At 39.6% G+C, this 24,129-nt stretch overlaps 6 protein-coding genes and 1 long non-coding RNA gene across 11 annotated transcripts in view; 4 read left to right on the top strand and 3 right to left on the bottom strand.

The window, feature by feature from the left end:
- Positions 1-1,952: 1,952 nt before the first annotated feature.
- Positions 1,953-2,697, top strand: LOC123472552. The gene is made up of 3 exons (XR_006647035.1): positions 1,953-2,094; positions 2,396-2,527; positions 2,638-2,697. It is a non-coding gene; the product is annotated as an uncharacterized LOC123472552 (long non-coding RNA).
- A 1,778-nt stretch (positions 2,698-4,475) lies between these two features.
- LOC116922633 (holotricin-3) lies at positions 4,476-5,416 on the top strand. The gene is made up of 4 exons (XM_032929009.2): positions 4,476-4,632; positions 4,705-4,882; positions 4,965-5,021; positions 5,146-5,416. The coding sequence occupies exons 1-4, from the start codon at positions 4,489-4,491 to the stop codon at positions 5,283-5,285; spliced, it is 519 nt and encodes a 172-aa protein (XP_032784900.2). The 5' UTR covers positions 4,476-4,488; the 3' UTR covers positions 5,286-5,416.
- A 3,641-nt stretch (positions 5,417-9,057) lies between these two features.
- Positions 9,058-9,839, top strand: LOC116923996 (cuticle protein 18.7). The gene is made up of 3 exons (XM_032930524.2): positions 9,058-9,200; positions 9,269-9,475; positions 9,543-9,839. The coding sequence occupies exons 1-3, from the start codon at positions 9,189-9,191 to the stop codon at positions 9,699-9,701; spliced, it is 378 nt and encodes a 125-aa protein (XP_032786415.1). The 5' UTR covers positions 9,058-9,188; the 3' UTR covers positions 9,702-9,839.
- Positions 9,840-9,892: 53 nt separating this feature from the next.
- Positions 9,893-13,894, bottom strand: LOC116923995 (zinc transporter ZIP3). Of its 5 annotated transcripts, none has more exons than XM_032930522.2 (4): positions 13,738-13,894; positions 10,696-11,596; positions 10,408-10,617; positions 9,893-10,335 (listed from the first exon to the last, which is right to left on the bottom strand). In XM_032930522.2, exons 2-4 carry the CDS (start codon positions 11,555-11,557, stop codon positions 10,190-10,192), a joined length of 1,218 nt encoding a protein of 405 aa, XP_032786413.2. In that variant the 5' UTR covers positions 11,558-11,596; positions 13,738-13,894; the 3' UTR covers positions 9,893-10,189. The 5 variants fall into 5 exon arrangements, with proteins under 5 accessions (XP_032786413.2, XP_045030207.1, XP_045030205.1 ...); XM_045174272.1 differs by having other exon boundaries at positions 10,696-11,592; positions 13,738-13,888; XM_045174270.1 differs by lacking the exon at positions 13,738-13,894 and adding an exon at positions 12,985-13,572.
- A 2,484-nt stretch (positions 13,895-16,378) lies between these two features.
- LOC116923986 lies at positions 16,379-17,520 on the bottom strand. Its single transcript, XM_032930512.2, has 3 exons — positions 17,505-17,520; positions 17,316-17,443; positions 16,379-17,255 (listed from the first exon to the last, which is right to left on the bottom strand). The coding sequence occupies exon 3, from the start codon at positions 17,181-17,183 to the stop codon at positions 16,470-16,472; it is 714 nt and encodes a 237-aa protein (XP_032786403.2). The 5' UTR covers positions 17,184-17,255; positions 17,316-17,443; positions 17,505-17,520; the 3' UTR covers positions 16,379-16,469.
- A 213-nt stretch (positions 17,521-17,733) lies between these two features.
- On the bottom strand, positions 17,734-19,175 carry LOC116923426 (probable 39S ribosomal protein L45, mitochondrial). Its single transcript, XM_032929885.2, has 6 exons — positions 19,014-19,175; positions 18,852-18,953; positions 18,581-18,790; positions 18,366-18,517; positions 18,132-18,303; positions 17,734-18,072 (listed from the first exon to the last, which is right to left on the bottom strand). Exons 1-6 carry the CDS (start codon positions 19,071-19,073, stop codon positions 17,776-17,778), a joined length of 993 nt encoding a protein of 330 aa, XP_032785776.1. The 5' UTR covers positions 19,074-19,175; the 3' UTR covers positions 17,734-17,775.
- Positions 19,176-19,276: 101 nt separating this feature from the next.
- LOC116923422 (semaphorin-2A) overlaps positions 19,277-24,129 on the top strand; it is a 25,898-nt gene continuing 21,045 nt past the window's right edge. Inside the window, exons 1-2 of the mRNA XM_032929878.2 lie at positions 19,277-19,597; positions 21,151-21,296. Of these exons, the coding sequence (XP_032785769.1) occupies positions 21,194-21,296 (103 nt within the window). The 5' untranslated portion in view covers positions 19,277-19,597; positions 21,151-21,193. The remainder of the gene's footprint in view (positions 19,598-21,150; positions 21,297-24,129) is intronic.

Below are 24,129 nucleotides of genomic sequence, written 5' to 3'. Positions count from 1 at the left end.
AATCAGCGTTCAATTTCGATTATTCCGTGTGATTTTTGGAGAATTTCAAGAGATGTCGTTTTTGGTAGATTTTGACAAAAGTGGGAAGGGTATACCCTTCCCACTTTTTCATTTTTTGCCAAATTTCAAATTTTGCTTAAAATACATGAATTCGAATCAAAATTGAATGAAAATCACGAAAATCAGGTTTATTTTCCTATTGGTCTTATAGTTTTTGATTTAATCCTTAAAAACCCTAAATTAAGTTGTTGCGCTAACAGCACTGTTTCGTTAATTTTTGAAACGGCTGGTTTAACGAGAAAACCAATTACTAAATCGAAATCAGCGTTCAATTTCGATTATTCCGTGTGATTTTTGGAGAATTTCAAGAGATGTCGTTTTTGGTAGATTTTGACAAAAGTGGGAAGGCTATACCCTTCCCACTTTTTATTTTTGGCCAAATTTCAAATTTTGCTTAAAATACATGAATTCGAATCAAAATTGAATGAAAATCACGAAAATCAGGTTTATTTTCCTATTGGTCTTATAGTTTTTGATTTAATCCTTAAAAACCCTAAATTAAGTTGTTGCGCTAACAGCACTGTTTCGTTAATTTTTGAAACGGCTGGTTTAACGAGAAAACCAATAACTAAATCGAAATCAGCGTTCAATTTCGATTATTCCGTGTGATTTTTGGAGAATTTCAAGAGATGTCGTTTTTGGTAGATTTTGACAAAAGTGGGAAGGCTATACCCTTCCCACTTTTTCATTTTTGGCCAAATTTCAAATTTTGCTTAAAATACATGAATTCGAATCAAAATTGAATGAAAATCACGAAAATCAGGTTTATTTTCCTATTGGTCTTATAGTTTTTGATTTAATCCTTAAAAACCCTAAATTAAGTTGTTGCGCTAACAGCACTGTTTCGTTAATTTTTGAAACGGCTGGTTTAACGAGAAAACCAATTACTAAATCGAAATTAGCGTTCAATTTCGATTATTCCGTGTGATTTTTGGAGAATTTCAAGAGATGTCGTTTTTGGTAGATTTTGACAAAAGTGGGAAGGCTATACCCTTCCCACTTTTTCATTTTCCAAATGAAATTTCAAATTTTGCTTAAAATACATGAATTCGAATCAAAATTGAATGAAAATCACGAAAATCAGGTTTATTTTCCTATTGGTCTTATAGTTTTTGATTTAATCCTTAAAAACCCAAAATTAAGTTGTTGCGCTAACAGCACTGTTTCGTTAATTTTTGAAACGGCTGGTTTAACGAGAAAACCAATTACTAAATCGAAATCAGCGTTCAATTTCGATTATTCCGTGTGATTTTTGGAGAATTTCAAGAGATGTCGTTTTTGGTAGATTTTGACAAAAGTGGGAAGGCTATACCCTTCCCACTTTTTCATTTTTGGCCAAATTTCAAATTTTGCTTAAAATACATGAATTCGAATCAAAATTGAATTTCCCGATAGGGATTCTATCAAAACTCGCATTTCCCAACCCCCTGATACAGGCACCCCTACCCTTCTACAACGACCGGTGGATCGACCGACACTTTTTCTGAGACTTTACCCCAGAGATGGCGCTGATGGCGCGGCGATTTCAGGGGTGTCCGCACTAATCTTTCGTTCGTTTTTTTTTTTTTAGATGCTGTGCCGCTGAGATTGGTCTCCATTTGTAGAGGAAATAACGCAGCAGCTCCCGGTCGAGTCCCCGTTTTTATCGGCTAAACGACGAAGGAGTGCGGAGCAGTTTAGTCGGCCCATTCGAGTCGATTTCAGGGTCTCGTACGTATCTTTTATACGTTTTCTTATTTTAGACGCTGTGGCGCAAAACTTGACGTCATGTTGTAGAGGAGATAACGCGGAGATTAACGAAGGGGTCGTGTCAATTATCGGCTCAACGATAAAGGAACACGGAACAATCTAAGAGCGACTCGAAGTTTTGGGAGATTTTTTTTCAGAGACATGGCGCGTCGGTCATGAAGATAGGGAAAAATCAGGCCGCGAAGTTGTTTTCAAGGCGGGGCTTTGTGCGTCGCCTGGCAACGGAGTGGTTTTTCCACAGGCCGTGTGAGGCTGTCAACATGGTCGCACTACATATGTATTAAGGTAACACCTATTGCACCTCACACAGCGTTGCCAAACTATATAAATTTTTCATTTATTTTATCTTTTATTTTTTTCCCCTATGATTGATGATTTTTATCCCTTTTTTAACTATGATTAAGATACTTATTATAATTTAAAATCCGAATGGAGCTTCTTTCTTTTTTATTTTTTTGTTTCCCAAAGGTAATTTACTACCGCTAGATGTCGTTTAACTTGACACTAGTTCGTCCAGTTTGAACGTTTCTTAAACAAACTGTTTGCCCATCGATATAACTAACTTGCTCTACTTGATTACTCACAGCCTCAGTCGTCAGTTTTTCCGGAAGAGCAAATGGTTTCCGGGTTTCTGTGTGGCGAATTGGCGTCCAGGCTGTACCCTATCGGGAACTTCCTGAACGGAGTGAGGGCCCCTAATGAAAATCACGAAAATCAGGTTTATTTTCCTATTGGTCTTATAGTTTTTCATTTACATGTTAAAAACCATAAAAAATTAACGAAAACAGTTCTGTTAGCGCACCAACTTCATTTATGGTTTTTAACCAGATCAGCGCAAGCCTCATAGGACATGTATACGGAGTCTGTTTTGCCGGAAGAGCAAACGGTTTCCGAGATATTATGGTGAATTGGCGACCAGGCCGTACCCTATCGGGAACTTCCTGAACGGAGTGAGGGCCCCTAGTGCGGAGCAGTTTAGTCGGCCCATTCGAGTCGATTTCAGGGTCTCGTACGTATCTTTTATACGTTTTCTTATTTTAGATGCTGTGGCGCAAAACTTGACGTCATGTTGTAGAGGAGATAACGCGGAGATTAACGAAGGGGTCGTGTCAATTATCGGCTCAACGATAAAGGAACACGGAGCAATCTAAGAGCGACTCGAAGTTTTGGGAGATTTTTTTTTTAGAGAGATGGCGCGTCGGTCATGAAGATAGGGAAAAATCAGGCCGCGAAGTGGTTTTCAAGGCGGGGCTTTGTGCGTCGCCTGGCAACGGAGTGGTTTTTCCACAGGCCGTGTGAGGCTGTCAACATGGTCGCACTACATATGTATTAAGGTAACACCTATTGCACCTCACACAGCGTTGCCAAACTATATCAATTTTTCATTTTTTTTATTTTTTATTTTTTTCCCCCCTAATCAGGGGGGAACCCTCATGCAGGGTTCTATGACTCTGATTAACTATGATTAAGATACTTATTATAATTTAAAATCCGAATGGAGCTTCTTTCTTTTTTATTTGTTTGTTTCCCAAAGGTAATTTACTACCGCTAGATGACGTTTAACTTGACACTAGTTCGTCCAGTTTGAACGTTTCTTAAACAAACTGTTTGCCCATCGATATAACTAACTTGCTCTACTTGATTACTCACAGCCTCAGTCGTCAGTTTTTCCGGAAGAGCAAATGGTTTCCGGGTTTCTGTGTGGCGAATTGGCGTCCAGGCTGTACCCTATCGGGAACTTCCTGAACGGAGTGAGGGCCCCTAGTGACGGTACAATTTGGGAATTTTCTATTTATATTTTAAATTCCCCTTTAGACGACCGGCTTCCTAGACTAGCGAACCTAGCGGGGAATAATGGAACCACTTAGTAAACACCCGCCGTTTTCCCCTACAGAGGGTGACACGGCGATCGTGTACCTTGCTATTATTTCGTGCTCCAACCATGAAGTACACCAGGAGTAGGTAACGGGCAACCAAGCGGATAGCAATTGGTCACAGGGGGTACCTTTTGCATTGGAGAGCTTTGAGCTGAGCATGTTAAGCTCCATAGATGGCGTTGCGACTGTTCGGTCTGGAATTTGAAGGAAGAGAATATGGGGAAACAAAGGTAGTCATTTTGAAGTTGTTTTACAGGTGGTACTACTCCTAGTGTACTTCATTCATGCTTCAACTTCCGAGGCTAGACGCTAGACGTCACAGAATTGCGTAGACATCTAGCGTCTTGGCGCTCGGTTTTACCAATCGTTTCCAAGTCAAAATTTTAAGACCGACCAACATGAGCCCGTTTATTTCTGTAATTTACATTATTATCTGTCAATGCATTGAAAGAAAATGAATCGATCAGGAAGAGATTGTAACGAAATTACCGTACAAAGAATACAGAAAGGAGAAAAAAAATTAAGACAACAATTGTTATTGTTATTTGGCACTGCGTTTTTTCACGGCCCACATGAACTTTTCGTGGATTCGATCAGACCAAACGTCCGGAATTAAACAATTTTTCTTTACTTTATCCTAATCACATCTATATGCGGTTCAATGAATTTTGTTTAGTAATGACAAATAAATAGAACTCCATTGTCTTTTTCTTCTGTTTTCGAGTAAAAACCTTCCTTTTACATCAGTTGTGGATTCTATTTACAATTACCCTTCATTTCGAGAGGGTTTTCCTGTTGGACAATGAAACATTATTCTAAGATGCCAGATACCGTTGCAGACCCAGTATATAAAACAAACCTTTTCTCTGAAATTTTTCATTCTCGATTCGACCACTCAAATCTCCATTACAGCTATCTTCTATCATTCAAGATGATTGCTTTTAAAGTAAGTTACATTTTATAGAAAGTTGTGCAAATCAACTGTGTAGCCAATTTTGTTGTTGCTATTGTTACAAAGGTTTTACTGGCTGTTGCTTGCATCGCCGGAGTCATGGCTGCTCCCGTCGAGCAACAAGAGGTTGATACTGAAATTACTACGGATCTTAACACTGCTGAGGGCCATCATGGCGCATACGGTGGTTACGGCGTGCATGGTTACGGAGGGCATGGTTACGGACAGGGAGCTGGTTACGGAGGTAATGGACCCAATCATTAGGAATTTCTTCAAATATTTGCCAAAATTGCCATTACAATTTGATTTGCTTCGCTAACTGTTAGGTTACGGACATGGACATGGTGGATATGGCCACGGGTACGGTCATGGATATAACAGAGGTAAGTACGTATTTGCAAATTATTCTTAAAGCGTGCAGAAAAAGAAAAAAATATTTTACTAATTTACAACAAAATCAACTTCTTAATCTCTTTATTTTTCTTCGTTCTTTTCTATTCTTACTAGCTTATGGGCACAACCATGGCCATTCAGCCTACACAAGTGTCAACAAACTAATCACGCACGGATCTAGCAGCCACGGCAATGCTCATGGATACGGACATGGTCACGGATATGGACATGGCCATAACGTTCATGCATATTAAACTTTAATAGAAAGACCAGGAAAGACAACAAGTAATGTTTTCGAAAAGCTTTGCCTGTAACGACCATCCTTCTTGTTGATTGGTTTTCACCATGTATTAAGAGCATAATATACCTAATTAGCGATGCATTAGATGCTGAATCCTGTTGTTCTCTGGGTGTTGAATCCGTATATCGTCTCTTTCAGTTAAAACAATCGGTCACTTCCTCTTTCGTTTAACTATAATCACTGTCGCCTAAAGTTGGATATCCTGGTTCTGCTTTTCGCCGAACGTCTTACTAAGTTACTATGCCTCGGATATCATCTAATCGCAACACATTTAACTGAGAAAAAAAAAGGTTAATATACAGTCATGCTTGCAAGTTTCTTTAGCAGGCATATGGGTCTATATCCTTTCATTTTCTTTGGACGGAAGGGATACTATGGTGCCTACCATACCCTCGTTTTCTTTCCATTCTTCTCTTCCTCTACGTTTCAGTTAATTTTCCTACTTTTAATGTTGCACCTTTTTCGCGGGTTGCAAAGAAAGAGAAATAGGAATAGCATAAAGGGGTACGGTAGGCACCAAAGTATCCCCTCCATCAAAAAGAAATAGAAGGATATAGACCGATTAGCCTGCTAACGAAACTTCCTTCCAAGCATAACTGTATCTCACCGCCTTTCTTGTGGATGAAGCGAGACGGTTTTACAAATCATATAATCCTTGCTACAATTAATAACACGTACAGAATAGATCGCATGACAGTTAAGGTCATCATACTTGAATATTGACGCATGATGTACATTACAGTAGTATTCTTTTAACGAAACTTGAATATTTCACATCTAAGGTTTGCGTAATACGTAACGTAACGTATCGCCGATACGTTCCCCCCCGCGATACGGTATCGCGGATAAGTGAGTTAACCTTTCATTCCTTTATGTTTACGGACAACGTTTGCAAATTTCCCCTCGGGCTTTTTGAGGACTATACTGGCGTTGAGAACCGAAACAAAAGATACGCGTTTCGTGAAAATCAGGACTGGGTTCAGCTACGCATTTGCACTAGCGTTAACTAGATGATTTACAAGCTTCCAGTGTAATATAAAAAACTCTAGTCATTCGGGAACCGTTAATATTGTCCATTTTGATCTGTTCAGTAAGGCATTAGTTTTAAAAAATTCTGATTTTCATTCATTTACCTTTGGTCATTGGATTTCTATTTTTCCTTTAAATGAACTTTGATCATTTGTACCGATTAGCATTATCGGTCTTGATCAACCACCGATTATCGTCTTAAATTATCTTGATATTGGCCTCGAGATCAACATTATAACGAAGACGTGGTTGACTTGCAGTATGTACTATTTATTCAGGTATACTTTAAAATTAAAAATCACTCACTTAGTAACTTCAGAAACATAATAGTTTGTTTCCCATACTTAAAACGTCATTTCATAATTTCATTAGAGATTCTTTATTCAAAGCTTATCAGTTCTGATATAACGGCGATACGTTAAACGCAAAAAGTTAAATAAAATATTCCACTTATAATCTCTCTCTTTCCACTACCGAGATACATAACAAACCTACTTGAAAACCTTGAATCTTATCAATGTCATAGCAGAAATGAGCAAAAAAGACATTTTTGTGCGCAGCATTCATCCGCCAATACAGTTCACCTTCGTGAATGACCATTTACCCAAGGAATAACCTATTCTAGAAGATTATTTGATGAATAGGGGAAGAAAAACAAGGCAATTTTTAGGGAGATCGCTTTGTTGTTATCTCTAACAGAAAGACGAGTACAGAGTCACCGGTAGGGGCTAAACAGCTTTAAAATAAAATATTTTACATGCGCAATGGAAACAAAAACTGATCCATTTTTTTTTTTGTTCTCGTAATACCTTGAATGCCATTAAATGGTGTTGCTGCTTCTATTTCCCCGGTGACGTTTGTCAGATACATGCAGTAACGCCTAAAACCACATAACTTCCCAAAAAATGCTGCAAGGAATCGACATTGACTAGTCGATATCCATCATTCTTAATGTTTTTAACAGCAAAGCAAACCCTATAAGATTTGTGTTTGGCCGCCTTAGTTAGACTAAATTTGTGGGTTAAACAAACGTTTAGTTTAAACAAAGCTACGATATCGAATCGGTTAACGTATTAACAGTACGTACCTTACGGTTAACAAATCGCTGCTGCACTTAAGAGAATGATCTGAGTCTGTTTCGAACCGTACGTCTTACTGAGTTCCAGATTTCAATGACTTCACAGCAGTTATCCTTTAAAAAAAAACTTGCTAAAACTCGCCGCCTCTCTTATGGACGAAACGACGCCGTTTACCATTGATATATTCTCGCTACAATCAATGGAACATTCAGCGTAAATCGCATTTCGGTTAAGGTCATCCGATTGAATCTTGACGCATAATGCACATGTGTTCTTTTAATGAAACGTGAATATTTCACATCTAAAGATGGATACATTGTGGTTTGTTGAGTAAATCATACAATTCTTTCTGTCTACGGACAACTTTTGCAAATTTCCCTTCAGGCTTTTTGACTTTTGTACTGGCGTTAGGAACCGGTACAAAAGATTCGCGCCTCGTGAAAATCAAGACTTGGTTTTAGCTAAGAATTTGCACAAGAGTTAACTAGATGATTGACCAGGGATAAACTGATTAGGCACCTATAGGCTATATTAGCTTCCGGAGTAATATCTCAGAACCTGCGTCATTCGGGATGTGCTTATAGAGTCTTGTCCATTTTGCCCAGTCAATAAGACAATTGATTTGCCATTATTTTAGTTTAAGTTTTTGGATTTTGGATTCGTTATCCTTTCGTCACCGAATTTTCCCTTTGAAATTAAAATGAACTTTACTCATCTGTACAGATTTGCATAACCAGTCTGGTTAAAAACCGTATATTGCCCTAATTAACCTTTAAGTTTACCACAAGAATACCATGCAACCACAGATGAGGTTGTTTTGCACCAAATAGTTATTAATCAGAATTTCTTTTGTATTTACCATCAGCCACCCCGTCGGACCATCTGTCTTTCCTGCCTTTTCCTTCCCGTTTCCCTATTGTATGTGTCATTCTTACGAGTGCAAAAGTAGAAAGAGGCAATGGCAGTCTTCCAACACGACTAGCACAGCTGCAAAGTTTCATCAGCAGTGACCATAGAAACAACTCAAAAAATATTTGCATAAGTTCTATGGAACCTAAAATAACCAATTTCATTTTATTGTTGTTCGTAGAAAACCTCAAATGTAGTGAAACTGTGTTGCTGTTCTCGTTTTCCCGACGACATTTATCAAATAGGAGTAGCGACACCCAAAACCACCCGACTTCCCGCTAAATGATGCAAGGAATCGACATTGACTAATCGATTTCCATCAATCTCATTCCTTTTACCAGCAAAGCGAACCTCAAGATTTTGGTTTGACCACCTTAATAAGACTAAATTCGTGGGATAAATAAATGGTGTTTCGTTTCAACCAAGATACAACATCGATTTGATCGGAAGAAAGGGCTAGAAATATACTCACGAATAACTAGTTTTTAGATGACCAAAAAAGATGGCTGATTGTTCAAAGCTTCTGTGAAGGTCGTCCTTTTCTTTTTCTGTCTTTGATCACGTGAATAAAGATCTAACATCCTGTTCCTGCTGGGATGAAGATTGAAGGGTGTGGTCAGTCCTTATGTTACTATAAACATCGAGTACATTTAAGGCGAAATTTAAAGGGAAAACAATTTTTTTATGGGGATGAATACCTTGCCGAGAGCTATTTCCTAGCCAATCCTTTTTATTCCTTGACAGTTTCACTGGTATATAAACCGCTCAAAAACTGTAGTTAAAATCAGCAGTCAACCGACTTCTTCTTCAGCAGCTTCCCATTCCTTCAGCGAGTCGACATGAATTCCTTTGTATGTTTTCTTTTAATATTTTCGCCAAGAATTGAAATTTATCTATCAAAATGGCAATGATTTATTAGGTCGCTATTTTATTGCTTGCCTGCACTGTCTACGGCAGTCCTATTCTTGAGACTCCCGAAGTGGCTGCTGCACGTGCAGCTCACAACGCTGCTCACGCCACTGCCCGCGCCCTCAACGCTCTGCCACCCGCACCCAGCCCCATCTATCTTCAACAAGCTGTTCAAGACACACCTGACGTCTGGGCTGCCAAAGCTGAACATTATAAGGTAATTTGAATCTTTTTTTCTTTTTGACAAGGTTATAGACATGAATTCATTTAACTTTGGTATATAGGCTTACGCTACTGTCGCTGCAGCCAATGGTGTCGTCGCCTCTTTGCCATCTCTTCAGCCTTACTATTTGCAACCGATTCCTGACACTCCTGAAGTCTGGGCCGCCAGGCAGGAACATTTCCGCGCTCACGCCGAAGCTGCTGCCCGTCGCGGATTTTAAATTTTGATTCACGATATACGCATCCGTTGAAAAATTACGTCAAAGACAAGAAAAGTGTATGAGATGGTTTTTTTCTTGGGGAAATTTCAATGTACACATTTGGAGGGGATAACGAAATAAACTTTAGTTTTTTTTTTACATATTTTTTTTTTTCTTTTTGAATTGTGCACAGCACAGAATTTCAATCGTCATACTCCTCACTAGCTGCTCATTGTATTAAAAAATTCCACCATCAATCCATTTCTCGTGAGTAGAATAACAATTAAAAACATTCGGGAACATAAAAACTAAATATTTTGCTTAAAAACGCATACCTCCCACGGTGTATCCATCAAATACCCATTAAAACGAAATATTTAAAGTGAAAAAAAAAAATGTAAAACCAAAATATAAAAAGGTCGGATATATGTACAGGTGTTGGATATCAAACAGGAATCAATCCTAGTCAAAAGTTTTTCAAGAAAAAATGGGGAGAGATGACAGTTAACTTAATGGTTATGACTATCGTGTTCAGCATGAAAACCCAGCAGTTGAGGTGTCATAGCAGTCACCAGTTTTTGTAAATGAGTATAGGGTTCTTCAGTAGGACTGTGGTTTTCATGTTCTTCATGGTCTCCATGTTCATGTTCTGGAACTATTTAGTACAAAAATTCCAGGTTAGACGTTTTTTGTGTAACAATAGTAAAAATGATTGCATTATTCATACTTAGAGCTTCGAGTCCGATCATAAACAAGAATCCTAAGAGGACCGTGGCCCATTGCATCAGCTTATTGGACGGTTTGGTGCGTTCACGTTCCAGCACCTCAAAGAAAGCCACGTAGATGAGCGTGCCACCGGCCAGACCTTGAAGGATTAATGACGTCAGCACTAATCCTGCTGACGTGCCATTTGAAAGGGCCATCCCCACTCCAATTCCTTCAAATAAAGAAGAAAACATTTTAAAAATTGAAACGGATAATTCAAAAAAAAAAAAAAAATGTGTTTTCTTTTTACCGATGGAAGATACTAGTGACAAAACGATCATGTAACAGATTTGTAGACTAGGTTTGACTCCGTTCGATGCCATATCCAAGCCGACACAGAACGTAATCACAAATTTATGGGTCGCAACAGCAGCAAACAGACTCCACACATCGCCTTCCGTCTCTTCCAATCCGATAGCGACTCCCTCCAGGATTTCGTGTAAGGACAATCCAATAATGATGAGAAGGCCTTGAACAGATGGTAGCGTCCTGTTCGTATCAGCCATCACGTGATGGTGGTGATCGTGATGATGAACAACGCTCGCCGTACGTTTCTTTGACGTGATGGATATATTGTCAACAATGGCTTGATCGCTTCCAGAATTCGTGCTTGGCGTGGACAAATCATCGCAATTGGATTGACAAATAGTCTTTTCGTTGCAACTGTCTCCATCTTCCAGCTTGTCGGGTTGAATCGGTTGGACAACTGTAATGCCAACAGACTGATGAATGGAGACGTCAGCTTTCTTACGATGAGACCTCTGATGAATAACGAGGTGAACGAGCTCTTCGATAAGATAGACGAGAAAGAATCCAGCGCTAAAGGTGATTTCAGCTATTGGAAGTGACGATTTGATGGTGCCATCTGCTTGTAATTCTGCGATGCCTTCGTGTAGCTCGGGTAACAGGTGAGTCAATGCTGTGGCCATTAGGACTCCGCCACCAAAGCAAAGCATTCCGGACAGTACATTACGGATTCCGGGTGACATCTCATGACTGCCGGATTTTGCTTTCATCCGGCGGATAATCCAGATGGGGAGCAGACCGAGAATAAGTGTCCCTAATGATAGGACGATCATTGAAATGACTTTGGCGAGATCGACCGGATCCATTTTTGGGTGTATACGTGGTCCGTTACTTTACGTGTCTGCCTATGTGGATAGGTAGGAAAAGCGAAAAATGGGAGAACTATATAGCACAAGTGTTAAACAAACAAAGGATTTTCGAGAATGGACATGTGTCGGCTAAACTTTGGTGGTTTTAACTGCCTTCTTTCAATGTCATTCGGGGTGTCGAAAGTTGGAAAGTCCATTACCTGAACGCCATTGACGGTTAGCTGCCCTTGACAGCGATAACGTTTGTTTTTGACTTAACGTTCCGTTTCACTTCATTTTGAGCTGTACAACTTTCCAGTGGTAATACTAACTAATAATCAGTAACTGTAGTTTAACACCTTGTCCAAATGCTTCTGGCTGTTTGACATTAAAATAAAAACACAATGTTCCAACTTAAATGCTCGACCTTGCATGAACTTCATTCTCAGTCAACGTTGCTATGCGCAGGTCATTGTCCTGCAAAACTTTACATGACCTGTTTGAATCTAGAAAAACAGTAACTGGAACGGTAGGACATCATTGATTGACTTTACAGGTAGTCTCAAACGATTTTCTTTTACATTTTTACGGTTTTCCTATGTCACTTTTAAACTATACAAATCCTATTATGTACCACAATCCCTAACGACCAAAGGTACGATAAAACCTATCAAGTAATGCCACCAGGGTCACAGGCGTGGGAAATTGAAGGACAATGTCACCTGTAGGCGTTACAAAGTGCGTAATCTAAGGGTCACGCGTCTCGCCAAATAAACGTAATCTACTTACATGTTTTCGATACATACCGATCAGTTGTTAAAATAAAAACGGACTCCCTGCCACATTCAACCACCATCGATTGTAATTGATCATAATCCTATAGACTCCCTTGACAGATAAAGTCTGGCTTTCACTGATATAGAGAGGCACAAGTCAAATAAATGCTCCGTGATTATACTGGATTTAAAGATTTCTTTTTTCTTTTCGTTCGTCTATTTAAAAATAATTCAGCGTTACGATAACTGTGTGTGTATGCAGCGAATGAATACCCGGCCACTCGCATACGCTTGCACTTGTGGACACTTGTCCCTGCGGTTAGATTTCGAGCAAACACAGGTGATGTTTATTCTTTCTAGTCTGAGGAGAAAACGAGCAATGCTACTAAAGAGCTTTCTCTTTTCGGTCGCGTTTTTACGCGCACTTGTTAAAATTCTCTCCTTAGCAACCATTTCACGTGCTTGCTAAAATGTAAAAAAAAAAAAAACACAAGCAAATTCACCTTCGTAACACGCATAAAACTAATTCGATTTTAGAATCAAGGTTATTGTTTTACTGAACAAGGCGGAAGACTTTGGTAAAAACAAGTTGCTGTGCGAAGCAAAAATGAAGGTCATTTTTTTTAATTTTTTTTTTTTTTTTTTGCCTTACGACATCCAAAAACATACCTGTTTTTTGTGTTTTTCTTTCGTAGATTTAGCCAAAGGTAGAGAGGCACGTATATGCAAAAATGTAAAAGGAAAGTTGTCCGGGAAATCAGTCTGAACAATTCTTGCCTAAGGTTACAACTCTGCTTTTGGAATTCCCACTAGTTTGGTGTTAACTGTGTTCCACGTAATGGCGTGCACAATTCGGGAGAAAAAAAAAAAAAGAACCTGATTGGACACTACCCAATCCATCCGAACCGGATGGAAGACTGAAGCCCTTTTTTTTTGAGAGTCTCGATTGATATATATGTATAGAGTTTTTTTTTCTTCTGCATTTTACAGTTAGAGAAAGTATATACAGTTTGGAGTAGCTTATTTATGTTACCACGTCGTTCTTATACCAAGTGTTTACAGCGTAAATGTCTTGGGTAACGGATACGGTCGTGTACCGTCCGTCGAGATTTACACGTAAAAACCTATCGGCGCAATTCTTTTTTTCACAGATTGTTGGCTTCAACAATCGGTAAAACAGTTTACTAGGCAACCACGTGAAACAACTGCACTGTCACAAGACCCGAAAAAATGGCCGCTATTCTTTGAAAGAAAACTATCCAATTGAGTAAAACTACACAATGGCCATTCTTGTAACCGTTCAACGGAATAAATCAGACTTTCTTTATATCTTAAGGCCTGTGTTCTTAATAGAACGTAACAACAACAAAACAACAGAATAAAAAAAAATTCTTTATTTAAAAAAAAAGGGTTTTGACTCACCTGTGAGAAAAGTAAAAGTTCGGTCAGTTGAATCTCCCGCGCTCCCTCCGAGAGTAGTGCCGTGTGCATCTTATATAGTATCCCTTTTTGTTTAACAAAAGGCACGGAATCATGTGACCTCCTTACCTGAAGCTAAGTCGCGCTGAGCTAGATAACCACATCATTGCTGCAGGCAAAGTCCATTTCAACTGGCTCGCCCACCGTGTGGTGGTGTATAGCTCACTTCTTTGTCTCTTGCCTGCGTGCAATCGGAGAGAATAAAAATACCAAATAAGGCCACCTTTGTTGCCACACAAGCCAAATAGTGTGTCAGTTACTGCGCGGGCAAGTCGGCGCAAAGGCCGTCACAACTTTACGGCTGGAATTCCATGTCGATCGATGACGGGATTTGACGGTCTCCTTTTAACGTCTCCAATTTTTGATTAGTAAAACATGAGCATTTTGCTTGGCATCTTGAACCGGAAAAGGAAATTCAAATTCGATTTCATCACGTGTATTTCGTTCGCGTGCCTAGTGGTAACCAATTATTGGACTACCGGAGCGTAAAACCTGAAATTCGAAAATTGCACGTCGTGCAGACCATGACGAAGCATCTTTGAACCTTTACACGTTCCAGCATTAGGCCATGTATACCAGGCTTAAATAGCTAAATGTGCTCTAGTCACGAGAAGCAGCCATTAATGTTTAGAATAATCAATGTAAACGTAGGTTGGCATAAAATACAGTCATTCAATAAAGGTGACCTTCCATTTGATAAGAGGCTACTTTTTATCGTAACATTCGCGTTGATCTTTTTCGTGTGGCGTGTTACGATAGTCTACAATCAAAACGGCCCGAATCACCTGTAAAGCCACACAAGTACGAATAATCAATGGAAGTGAATCATTATGAACTAGTGAGTGCAATCATTGAAAAAAAAAACGTAAAAAGGGTATACGGTACTTTAATGTCTTTCTTTTTCCAACTACGTAGGGGAGAGTGGGGGCAATTGATACACTTTTTGGTTTTTTGTATTTCTTGAAAAAAAAAACTAAAAAATTTAATATAAAAATTGTATAGAATTGTAGCCTATTATCTCAGCTACTAAACGGTATTTTTTTAAATGAGAAAAGATTAATTTTAATAGTAGTAAATTGTAAAAAACTGAGGTCGCTTCGAGTGTTTCAATTGCCATGGTAGCAGGGCAATTGAAACGGTGTGTCGACGCAATTGCAACGTGGGTTTTCCCATAAGGAAGCTTCTTCATACCCACATAAAATGAAAATCACGATATCTCAGCAGCCACAACTGCTAGTGTGATCAAATTTTACCATTAGGTAGAGGAGAGTGGGGGCAATTGAGACACAGGGCAATTGAAACAAAAATTGTTTCTCTCGCCGTATAAGAGGAATTTTCTTGAAAAAATTAGGGTTAATAGAATGAGGGGGTTTACAAGTTTAGAAAAATTTACGAGTTTTTGTATTCAAAAGTTTTTAAGATATCTCGAAAAAACTGTTTTTTGTTCTCCGTCTGTTAAATTTGCGTTTTCAATTTTTTTGTTTTAACCTCTAAAACGCTACGCTTTAGTAATAAAATTAGTTTCAGATGATTTGCAATTCATTTTTCTACAATTTAATGTCATTTAATTTTTCCCTGCATTCTTAAATAATTTTAAATAATTAAATGTAACGATGACCCTATTGCAGGGCAATTGAAACACTTTGTTTTAATTTTAAGCGAATCGGCGTGGTGTCCCCCCTCTGGCATACTCCCAGTACCACCTTCTACTTTGTACTTACAAGCGCGCGCTGAACAAAGGTTCAGCGGGTGGTACTGGGAGTATGCCAGAGGGGGGACACCACGCCGATTCGCTTAAAATTACACATGTGTTGACAAAAAATTAATTCAGGGAATTCATATCATAAGTTAGTACCAGGGGATTTCTAGCATCTACAGAAGAATGAAATCCGTTTCAATGCCAACAAACGGCATGCAAATGGTTCAAGCCGTTTGTGTACAATTAAATAAATAAAAACACCCTTTCTCCATAAGCTAACATGTAAGAGACACCATGTTCAAAGATAGCTGGGTTTTACTTTGACGGAAAAACCAGCAATCAGAAAAATTTTTCAATCTCACCGCTAAATAGAAAATTGTCTTAGCTATTAAGCGATATAAATGTATAAGAAATAGCTTATACAGTATGTTAGACTAGAATAAGCGGGTCGGAGTCGTGCGCGTTTAACACGGGCGCTTATGGTAAAACGCACAAGCGTTCAAAGTGAATGACGGTTATTGTATATGTAAAGCGCTGTAAAAGGAAACGCATGTAATGGCTGCCAGTAGATACTAATGTATCAACTATCAATGACTTTGTCCTTATTTTCTCAAGATATGTTTGAAATCAAACAGCGGCCAGTTGTTTGACTCTTTCGCAATGCAGCGGTGTTCTCCCCCTCGCACTTTTCTGTACGATAAAACAAGCACTGAAAATCCGGGTTCAATGAATATGTAATAGGGAACAAAAAAAAACCAAAAAAAACAGGACAGTCCGTATCGCGTTCGTTTACCCTGCAGGTTCAAACAGACAATTGAAATTCTAATTAAAAATAGCCAACCACTTTGAACTGGCACGGATACCCACACAAATTGTAACTATCAGTTTTATCGAATTTTTTGTATTATCATTTAGAACTGGTCAATGTTGAATTGAGCAGTTTTCCTCACTTTATCAGTACGAAACAGAACGAAATTTAATCAAGTAAAGTCACCTTCTCCATTTCTATTCTTCCTTTAGTCTCAGCGTCAGCGTTAGGACTTTGATCGGACTCCGGTGGATATTGAGCGCAGGGCGACGAAAGCATCTGACACTTTTGTGGTTCAAACGTTTGACCAGCTGATGATTTAGGTGCTTGTTGGAAGGTCATGGTTTCGAAAATGTTATTAAAGTCAAATCGAATTGTTTTAAACCAATCCGTTCCTATAACTGCATATCCGTTGGCTCCGCCCGAAACCAAAAGCGGAAGAAGTCCACGTTGGCCATTATATTCGGCATTGATTATGCATCGACCAACGAGCGGCATAACGTTGTTGGCGGTATCGTGAATGATAATACTGGTCGGTTGGAGTCGGGGCTTGCCTATCAATTGCCACTGGGAAACAGTGATTTTCGACTGCGTGGCTCCCGTGTCCAGCAACATTCGCAGATTTACGCCTTCGACTTTAACGTGAACGTAAAAAGGGCAGGTTCTTTTAGTCGTTTCCAGGGCTAGCTGACGTTCATTTTCGGTTTGTTTCTTCATGAAATGAGCAGTCGGGATGCAATGAAAGATTCGGTTCCAATCCAAGTGAAGAATCGGGAACCATCTCCTGCCCATCAAATTACGGGTGTCCGTTCGATTCGACACTGTCAGGGGCAACAGGAAAAGCCTTCCAGCGTAACGTACTCGGGCGGTGAAATGGCCCATCAGCACGACTTCAACTCCCGTAGCCGAGTACCTCTTAGTGGTTGCTGGCTCTAATTGTGGTCGGCCCAGCTCCTGCCAAATAAGTGCGTTAATGATTGAATCGTGACAGCCCGAATCAATTTTCATCGTTACAGGTTTGTTGTTGATCACGATCGGTAGTAGATACGTCGATAAGCTGTTATAGATGATGTCTGGCTTATTCGATTCAGATGTAGTCTTCTGAGTAGGAAGATTTGCCACTTTTCTTTTCGAGTTTCGACCTTGCAAAGTAAAAAAATGCTTAAGAATTGGCTTCATCTTTATTTTCAATTAAATGGTTACCTTTAGATGTACCAAGTAACCCGGCCTGTTAGTAATCATCGTGTTTGAGGTTTGGATGAGCACGACTGCCAAGTCGGAATCCGGTTTTCGTCAAAATCAAAATTTCTGAAAAGTAATGATTAGTTCGCACATAAATCAGTGGTCGTTGTAGAAAGGATTAGCGAAACCGCGCTTAGCTGGCCAATTGCTACCATCCCTATTGTGAATGTGTGATCAATGGAGGCCATGATGACTATTTCAAATGTATTAAACTCAATGTACGCCAACGTTTTTAAGCTACAGCAGCCGATTGTTCGGTAGGGGTTGCGGGTACCGCCGTATCAGCAACTGGCTCACTTTCAACTACGGGCTTCTGTTGAACATAGGTTTTTCTTCCGGGCTCTCGTGCTGGCATCCAGTCGGGAATGATCTTCTCGTGGATTCTCCATAATCCATAAGAATTGGCCAAATGTTTCTCGAAGACAACGTACTCGACAACATCTTTGGCAACCACTTCACTGCCGTATATTAAGCGACCAAATCGATCATAAACTGCGAGTGTTTGTTGGGTGTGAAAACGAACCGTAACCTGCGATTAAAGCTGATATTTACCCATATGTGATACCTAAAACAATTAAGGGAGCAAACCTGTGAAAAAATATTCTCCTTGTTGATAATATCGGTGCATCTAGCATGTACCACTCTTGGCGGCTCGAGAGATTTAAGAAATTGCCAGCGAGTAGTGCACATTTTTAGATCCTCCGTCATCAGAGGAAAACATAATTCAGTGACACATTGATGTAAAGTATCATAGTCTTTCCTGTTCACACAGTTCAATAAGTATCATTTTTTCTTAATAAAAATAAGTGTATGAATACTTACTCTACTAGAGCTTTATGTGCTTTGATGTAAATGTCCTGAGCTTCTTCTGCAAAAGTACTTGGGCTAAAGCTATCTTCAAAACTGCGGATCTTCCTGACAGCTAGCATAGACTTGCTCTTTTTGGAAAGAAATTCCATGCTTTGTTTGGCACCCTACTCAGTATTAATATCATGTATATTAGATTGAAATAATGATTGAAAAACAAGCTTTGTTACCCCAAGTGTCAAAGAAGAGAGTTTCCCATCACCCTCTGGAGGAATGTATGGTTCGAAAACAGCTCCTGTTGCAGATATAGTAATAGGTCGTTCCATCCAAGAACGAGGAGGTAGGATACCCTGTTCCTTCATCCTCGATCTTATTTGATCTGGTGTCAATTCTGAGATGGTATCTTCTTCACGAAAATTTGGCAGCTTCACTTTTTGAACCTATTTGGAAAACTTGCATATCAAAACTCTGTATGCAGGCAGCTAAATATTCGAAATTTACCTTCAATCTCCTCAGTTTCTTGAATGCGGGAGCCCAATGTTTAGTGTGTCTTTCTCGAACCTGAATGCCGGCATTCATCGTTGGCATGTTTCGTTGATATGCCTATGTACAAACAAGCTCCCATTACCATTAGGTAAATATTATAAACAAATTCAACAATACTGTTTTCAAAGATGACGCTAGCAATGTCCTGAAACAAGTAAATTGAGATAAACTACTCATGATCGATGGCGATTGTTTTTAATCCGAAAGAAAAAACACCAAATAGTGTGTTCATTAGACATGCACTGCAGACGACAGGCAAATTCACATACACAGTAAGGCCATCTGGCGGTGCAAAAATCCAACAAGCATAGGGGACGCTACTAGCCAGCCTCATTGAAACGTTTTCCTCCCAGACGCTTCAGTCGTTGAAGCGTTGAGGCCGAGGTGTGTTTGTTGTCTTGCGTTTTCCCACCTTGCACACATCATGAGAATCAGGTTTTTCTTTCGATTCCACAAACTCCATTGAAAACTAAGTCAAAACTTTTGTGAGTCAAAACTCAAGTGACTGTGTGTGTGAGTGTGCACGTTTACACTTGTTTTTCTTCTGACGCCTCGCTTCCCTCTCGAACGTGCTTTGTGTTTCAAAAGAAGATTCACAAGAGTTTTTTTTCCTTTCTGAACTTGACCTTTTGTGTGTGTGTGTGTGCGCGCCAGTGTCTGTTTCGGTTGTGCCAGTGGTGTGTCGCGGGCAGAGGCGTTGTGTGAGTTATTTTCTTCATAACCATGTTCGGATTTAAAAAAAAAAGAAGAATGAAATCTCTTTTGTATCAAAATGTTGTTGCCTTTTCCGTCGTTTGGTGCACCAACCAACACCTGCTGAAAAGAATCAAAACTGTCCCTTTTTGCATGTTGGCCGTAAGCCATTTTGAAATTTCAGACGAACATCCTTGAAAATGCAAAAATCAATTTCCAACGTGTTTTCATTGACATTTTTCTTGCACGAAAAGTCTAGAAAATAGAACCCACAATAAAGTTGATTTCTGCAGAATGATTACAGGCGCTTTTGGAGGGAGAGAGTAGGCTATTTTGTGCATACACACACACTCACACACAGCTACTACCAGAAGGGGAGGAGTGTAGGGTGGGTAGCCGGCAAAACTTTTGTGTGTGTGTGTGTACTTATTGATCGTAGAGCAACTGTATGTGTGTCAGAGAACTGCGTTTGCTTGTTCCAGCAACAGAGACCGTCTGTTGCCTTGTCAATGCATTTCGTTCTTAATTAGACATGTAGGGCAAAGCGAGTGAATAGTCAAACAAACATAAAAAAAGGGCAATGCGAATGAAAAAACTTTAATTCCAATTGAAGGTTGCCTATGTAACACCGACAACAATTCAAGTAGCTACTGCGTGTGTGTTCCCCTCTCTGAAAAAAAAAACAGATGTGAAAGACCTCGTCGTCTCTTCATCCATTTTTGTTGTGTTCCTTAGATAACTGTCCCGGTCAACTAACTCCCTTCCCTTTTCTTCTTCCCCTCGCAGCCATTTTCCCTTTTTCTTTTCTTCTTCTGTGTGTTTTTATTCTTTTTTTTTTATATACCTGGGGAATGTTTTTTAACATAAAAGCAAAACTCCGTGCGAACTAAAGCACCAGCTGTTGGTCTTCTCGAAAAATCCCCCCTCCCTACTTTTCTAGGAATAGAGGGGAAGGGGGACGTATTTCATGAATCAAAGGGGGCAGCATTCAGGTCGATTTCAAAGAGGTGGATGGATGTTTTCTAAAGGTGCAAATTAAATTCGATGTCTGTCGTCTGCGTCTTATTTTCTTCGTCAACAGTTTGATCCTTTTATTTTTGGGGCTTTTTTTGATGGATCGATTTCTTACCGGAATTGTTGCCGTACCCCTCGATCCACAGGTTTTTTTCCTCATCGAAAAACATTTGAGCATCATGCGATTTGACGTTTCCCGTCGCGTTTGATTCAGGTGGAAATGATCCCCCCCTCCCCGTCCACATAAAATTATGCATAACCTTTTTCTTTTTGTTTCCTTTTCATCATCGAAAAATCTACCTGGGGCATGTTCAACATTCCCGACATTTTCTCATTTCTGTTGGGGAAAAAAAAAAAAACGAGGGGAGGAAGGAAGAAGCGACACTCGATCGCATGTCTTTTGTGATGTGTTTTGATTGCCTAACTTTTGTTTCGTTTCATGTTGTTGTTTTTGCCCGGCAATCTGAAACCTTCGCTCTCACTCAACCATCAACATTTTTAAATTTATTTTTATGCAGTTTTTTTATTTATTATTATTATTTTTTAGAATTAGAAAAAAAAGGGGGCGAGGATAAACACACACCGAGGACATGGCCGGAACTAGAAGGTGGTCGTGCCGACCGGTAATGCTCTGCTGGCTTTGGATGGTGGCTGCCGTACATCTCATTTCCGCTATGGAACAATTAAACGCAGGTATGTGTATTTGTGTACAGCCATCTTTTAATTCCAGCCGTGTGTGTGTGTGTGTGTCTGAATTTAAAAGCTAAGACCTTCCCATCTTCTGCCCTTGTTTCATCGTGTCTACCACCACCGCCAGGTGCCAAATGTGTTCTATTGGCTTCCAGGTGAAATTCGTGTGTGTGAAAAGAATGAGGGGTGATAGAAAGAGAAAAAGAAGACATTATTTATATATTTATTTTATTTTATTTTTTTAAACTTGGAAAATGAAAAAAAAAAAGTCTATGGGGTTTGTGGAAGAGTCTGCAGCCCTGGAGGCTATACACATCAGGTTCTTTTCTTTATGAACAGTTCAGAGAGCCAAAAAAGAATTGAGATGTCGGCGGTGGGGGCTAAGCAAAAGGCGATGCCAGTTCTCAAAAGCCCTAAGAGGCGGAGTAGGAAGAACCATGAACTCATTGCCTGTAGCTGTAAAAGAAAACTCGGGGCCTTAGGTTGTTGTTTCTGTATAAAATAGACTCATCACGAAATGTTTCTTTCCCCCCCTCTCTTCTTGTCCGTAGTATAAAAAAAACAAAACAAAACAGAAAAACGCACATTTTCTTCTTTGTTTGGCTCTCCGGTATTTTTTCTTCTTTTTTTAGAGCAGCGCAACATAGAGATGTAACCCATGACGCCCATTTCGTGTCCGGGCCGTTTTCCGTTAACCCCCAACCAATTGGGAAGGAAGAAAAACTGTGGCCGTCCTGTTTTTTTGTTTTTTTTTTCTTTCTTTTTTGTTCCTTGCAAGACAGTCAATTACCGCCCGCGCTCACGCAGAAGAGGCTTCGTGATCGCTTGCGTGGTGTCGTGTTTTTATTGCGTAACAGGGGTGGGGTTAAAATAATTCCAACAGATGCGCTGTGTGTGTCTGTATTTATACGTACGAAAATGATTTGCAAGGCTAATGAGAGAGAGAGAAATAAGGACAACAACTTTTTATTTCCATTTCTTTAAATAGAGCGCTCCCGGTATGGGGGGGGGGGAGAGTAAAAAGAAAATACCTCGGTTGAACCTGGCTCTTTTATTTTTTGCATAATTATATTTTGCTATTAAAAAGGAAGAAACGAAAATGACTTAATTGGCTTGGAAAAACTATTTCAGTCGGGGTGTTTACGACTAGAAAATGAGCCAACGAAAATATTTTCAATGTAAAATTCAAAAATGATCAAAAAAACTATGGGGATATTCAAGTGGCTGTACACATTTCGTGTGTGTGTGTGTGTGTGTGTGTGTGTGTGTGTGTGTGTGTGTGTGTTTTGGATTGGAAAAAAGGAAAGAAAAAAAGACGGCGGCAGTAGCGGAGAAACGCAGTCCCGGCGTTGCCTCATTATATCGATGTGCACAGCAGGTGGGATCGGTCAATGAAGAACATGAAAGGAGTGGCAATAATCGAGTTCCTTTTGTTTCTCCTTTTTTGAAATTTTCTTTTCTGGTTTTCTTTTGCGCCACAAAACACGACCGACATCATTTGGATGTTACACTCGACAAAAAAAAAAGGGGGGAGATTTGAGTTTTGGGTTACGCAAATGACTGGACATTGGGCGGCGGCATTTCATCAGTTTGAGGGCGGCCTTTTTTTTATTTCAAAATCATTTTCTTCTATCGCGTTCCCTTTTATAGCATTGCACCTTAAATGGAAGACAATATTTTTTTGTTTTGTTTTTAACAGCAACTGGTTTTTTTTAATAATTTATTTCAAACGGAATTTGCTCAACCATAAGAGACGGCCCTCCCAGGCGAACTCTTTTGTCGGGACTGTTTTGCTCCACACGAGTGGATTCTTTTTCTTTTCTTCCTTCGTCTCGTTGTTACAATACGGTGATAGTCATCGTTTTATTTTGGCTTCAAAAAAAAAAAAGAGAGAAAAAAGAGCTGGCCGTCTTTTAATTTGTCCGCAAGGCATTCCATCATCCGCCAGCCAAGGTCTCGGGCCATTTGTTGCCCAGTCATCCTCCTCTCGGCTCTGTTGCGGCTCTTCGGAAAACAAACAATAGCCATAAGGCAACACTGGATCTTTTTTCCTTTTTGTTGATCATTTCAACCTCATTTTCTTTATCCCCATCGTCCCATTTATTTTTTATTTATTTTTTTTTATCTGCGTATTGGTTAGTGTCCGTCTTGAGGGTACGGAGAGGGAAAAGTCGGTTGTTCGGTGGAGAGATCCATTAGCTTTGCGAGACAGAGAGAGAGAGGGAAAGAATAGGTTTGAATGGCTCAGTTGTATTAGATAAGAGGGACACAAAGAATGTGGTCCACTCATCTCGTCAAGGAGGAAAAGCAATCGAGAAGGAAGACATTACGCAGATCCGACATTTCCTTCTTCTCCGCCCATTTGCTTTATTGGCTGCTATATAGTTACAGGATAATTCGTTTTTTTTGTTTTGTTTTTTTCTCTCTTTTGTTTCTCTATTAAGTTGTTAAAGAAAGCTTCATTTTATGGCCGTTTTTTAGCTTTTTTTGTTGGGTGGGGTGGGGATATTAAAAAATAAATCAAATAGACAACACGTCAACACTTAATTTGTGTGTGTGTGTGTCAATGTTCGCCATAGTTTCATACGCTGGGAAATCTAATTCGAGCAGTTAGTTCAATTAGTCCGTGTAATATTGGTGTTGTTTGTCGGACACAGCTTTTGAATCCCCCCCCCCCCATCCTCCTAGAAGAGAAAGAACGACGACGACGGACAAAGACAGAGAGACATTTCAACACCAACTGTTTGTTTTTGTTTAGAAACTGTTAGACGACGACGACGTCGTTTTCGTAAAAAGCTTTTTAAAAATAAATATTGTTTGGATGTGTGCAATATAT

This window comes from Daphnia magna, linkage group LG5, assembly GCF_020631705.1.
Source record: "Daphnia magna isolate NIES linkage group LG5, ASM2063170v1.1, whole genome shotgun sequence".
NCBI lineage: Eukaryota > Metazoa > Arthropoda > Branchiopoda > Diplostraca > Daphniidae > Daphnia > Daphnia magna.
This window is presented reverse-complemented; position numbering and strand designations above follow the sequence as displayed.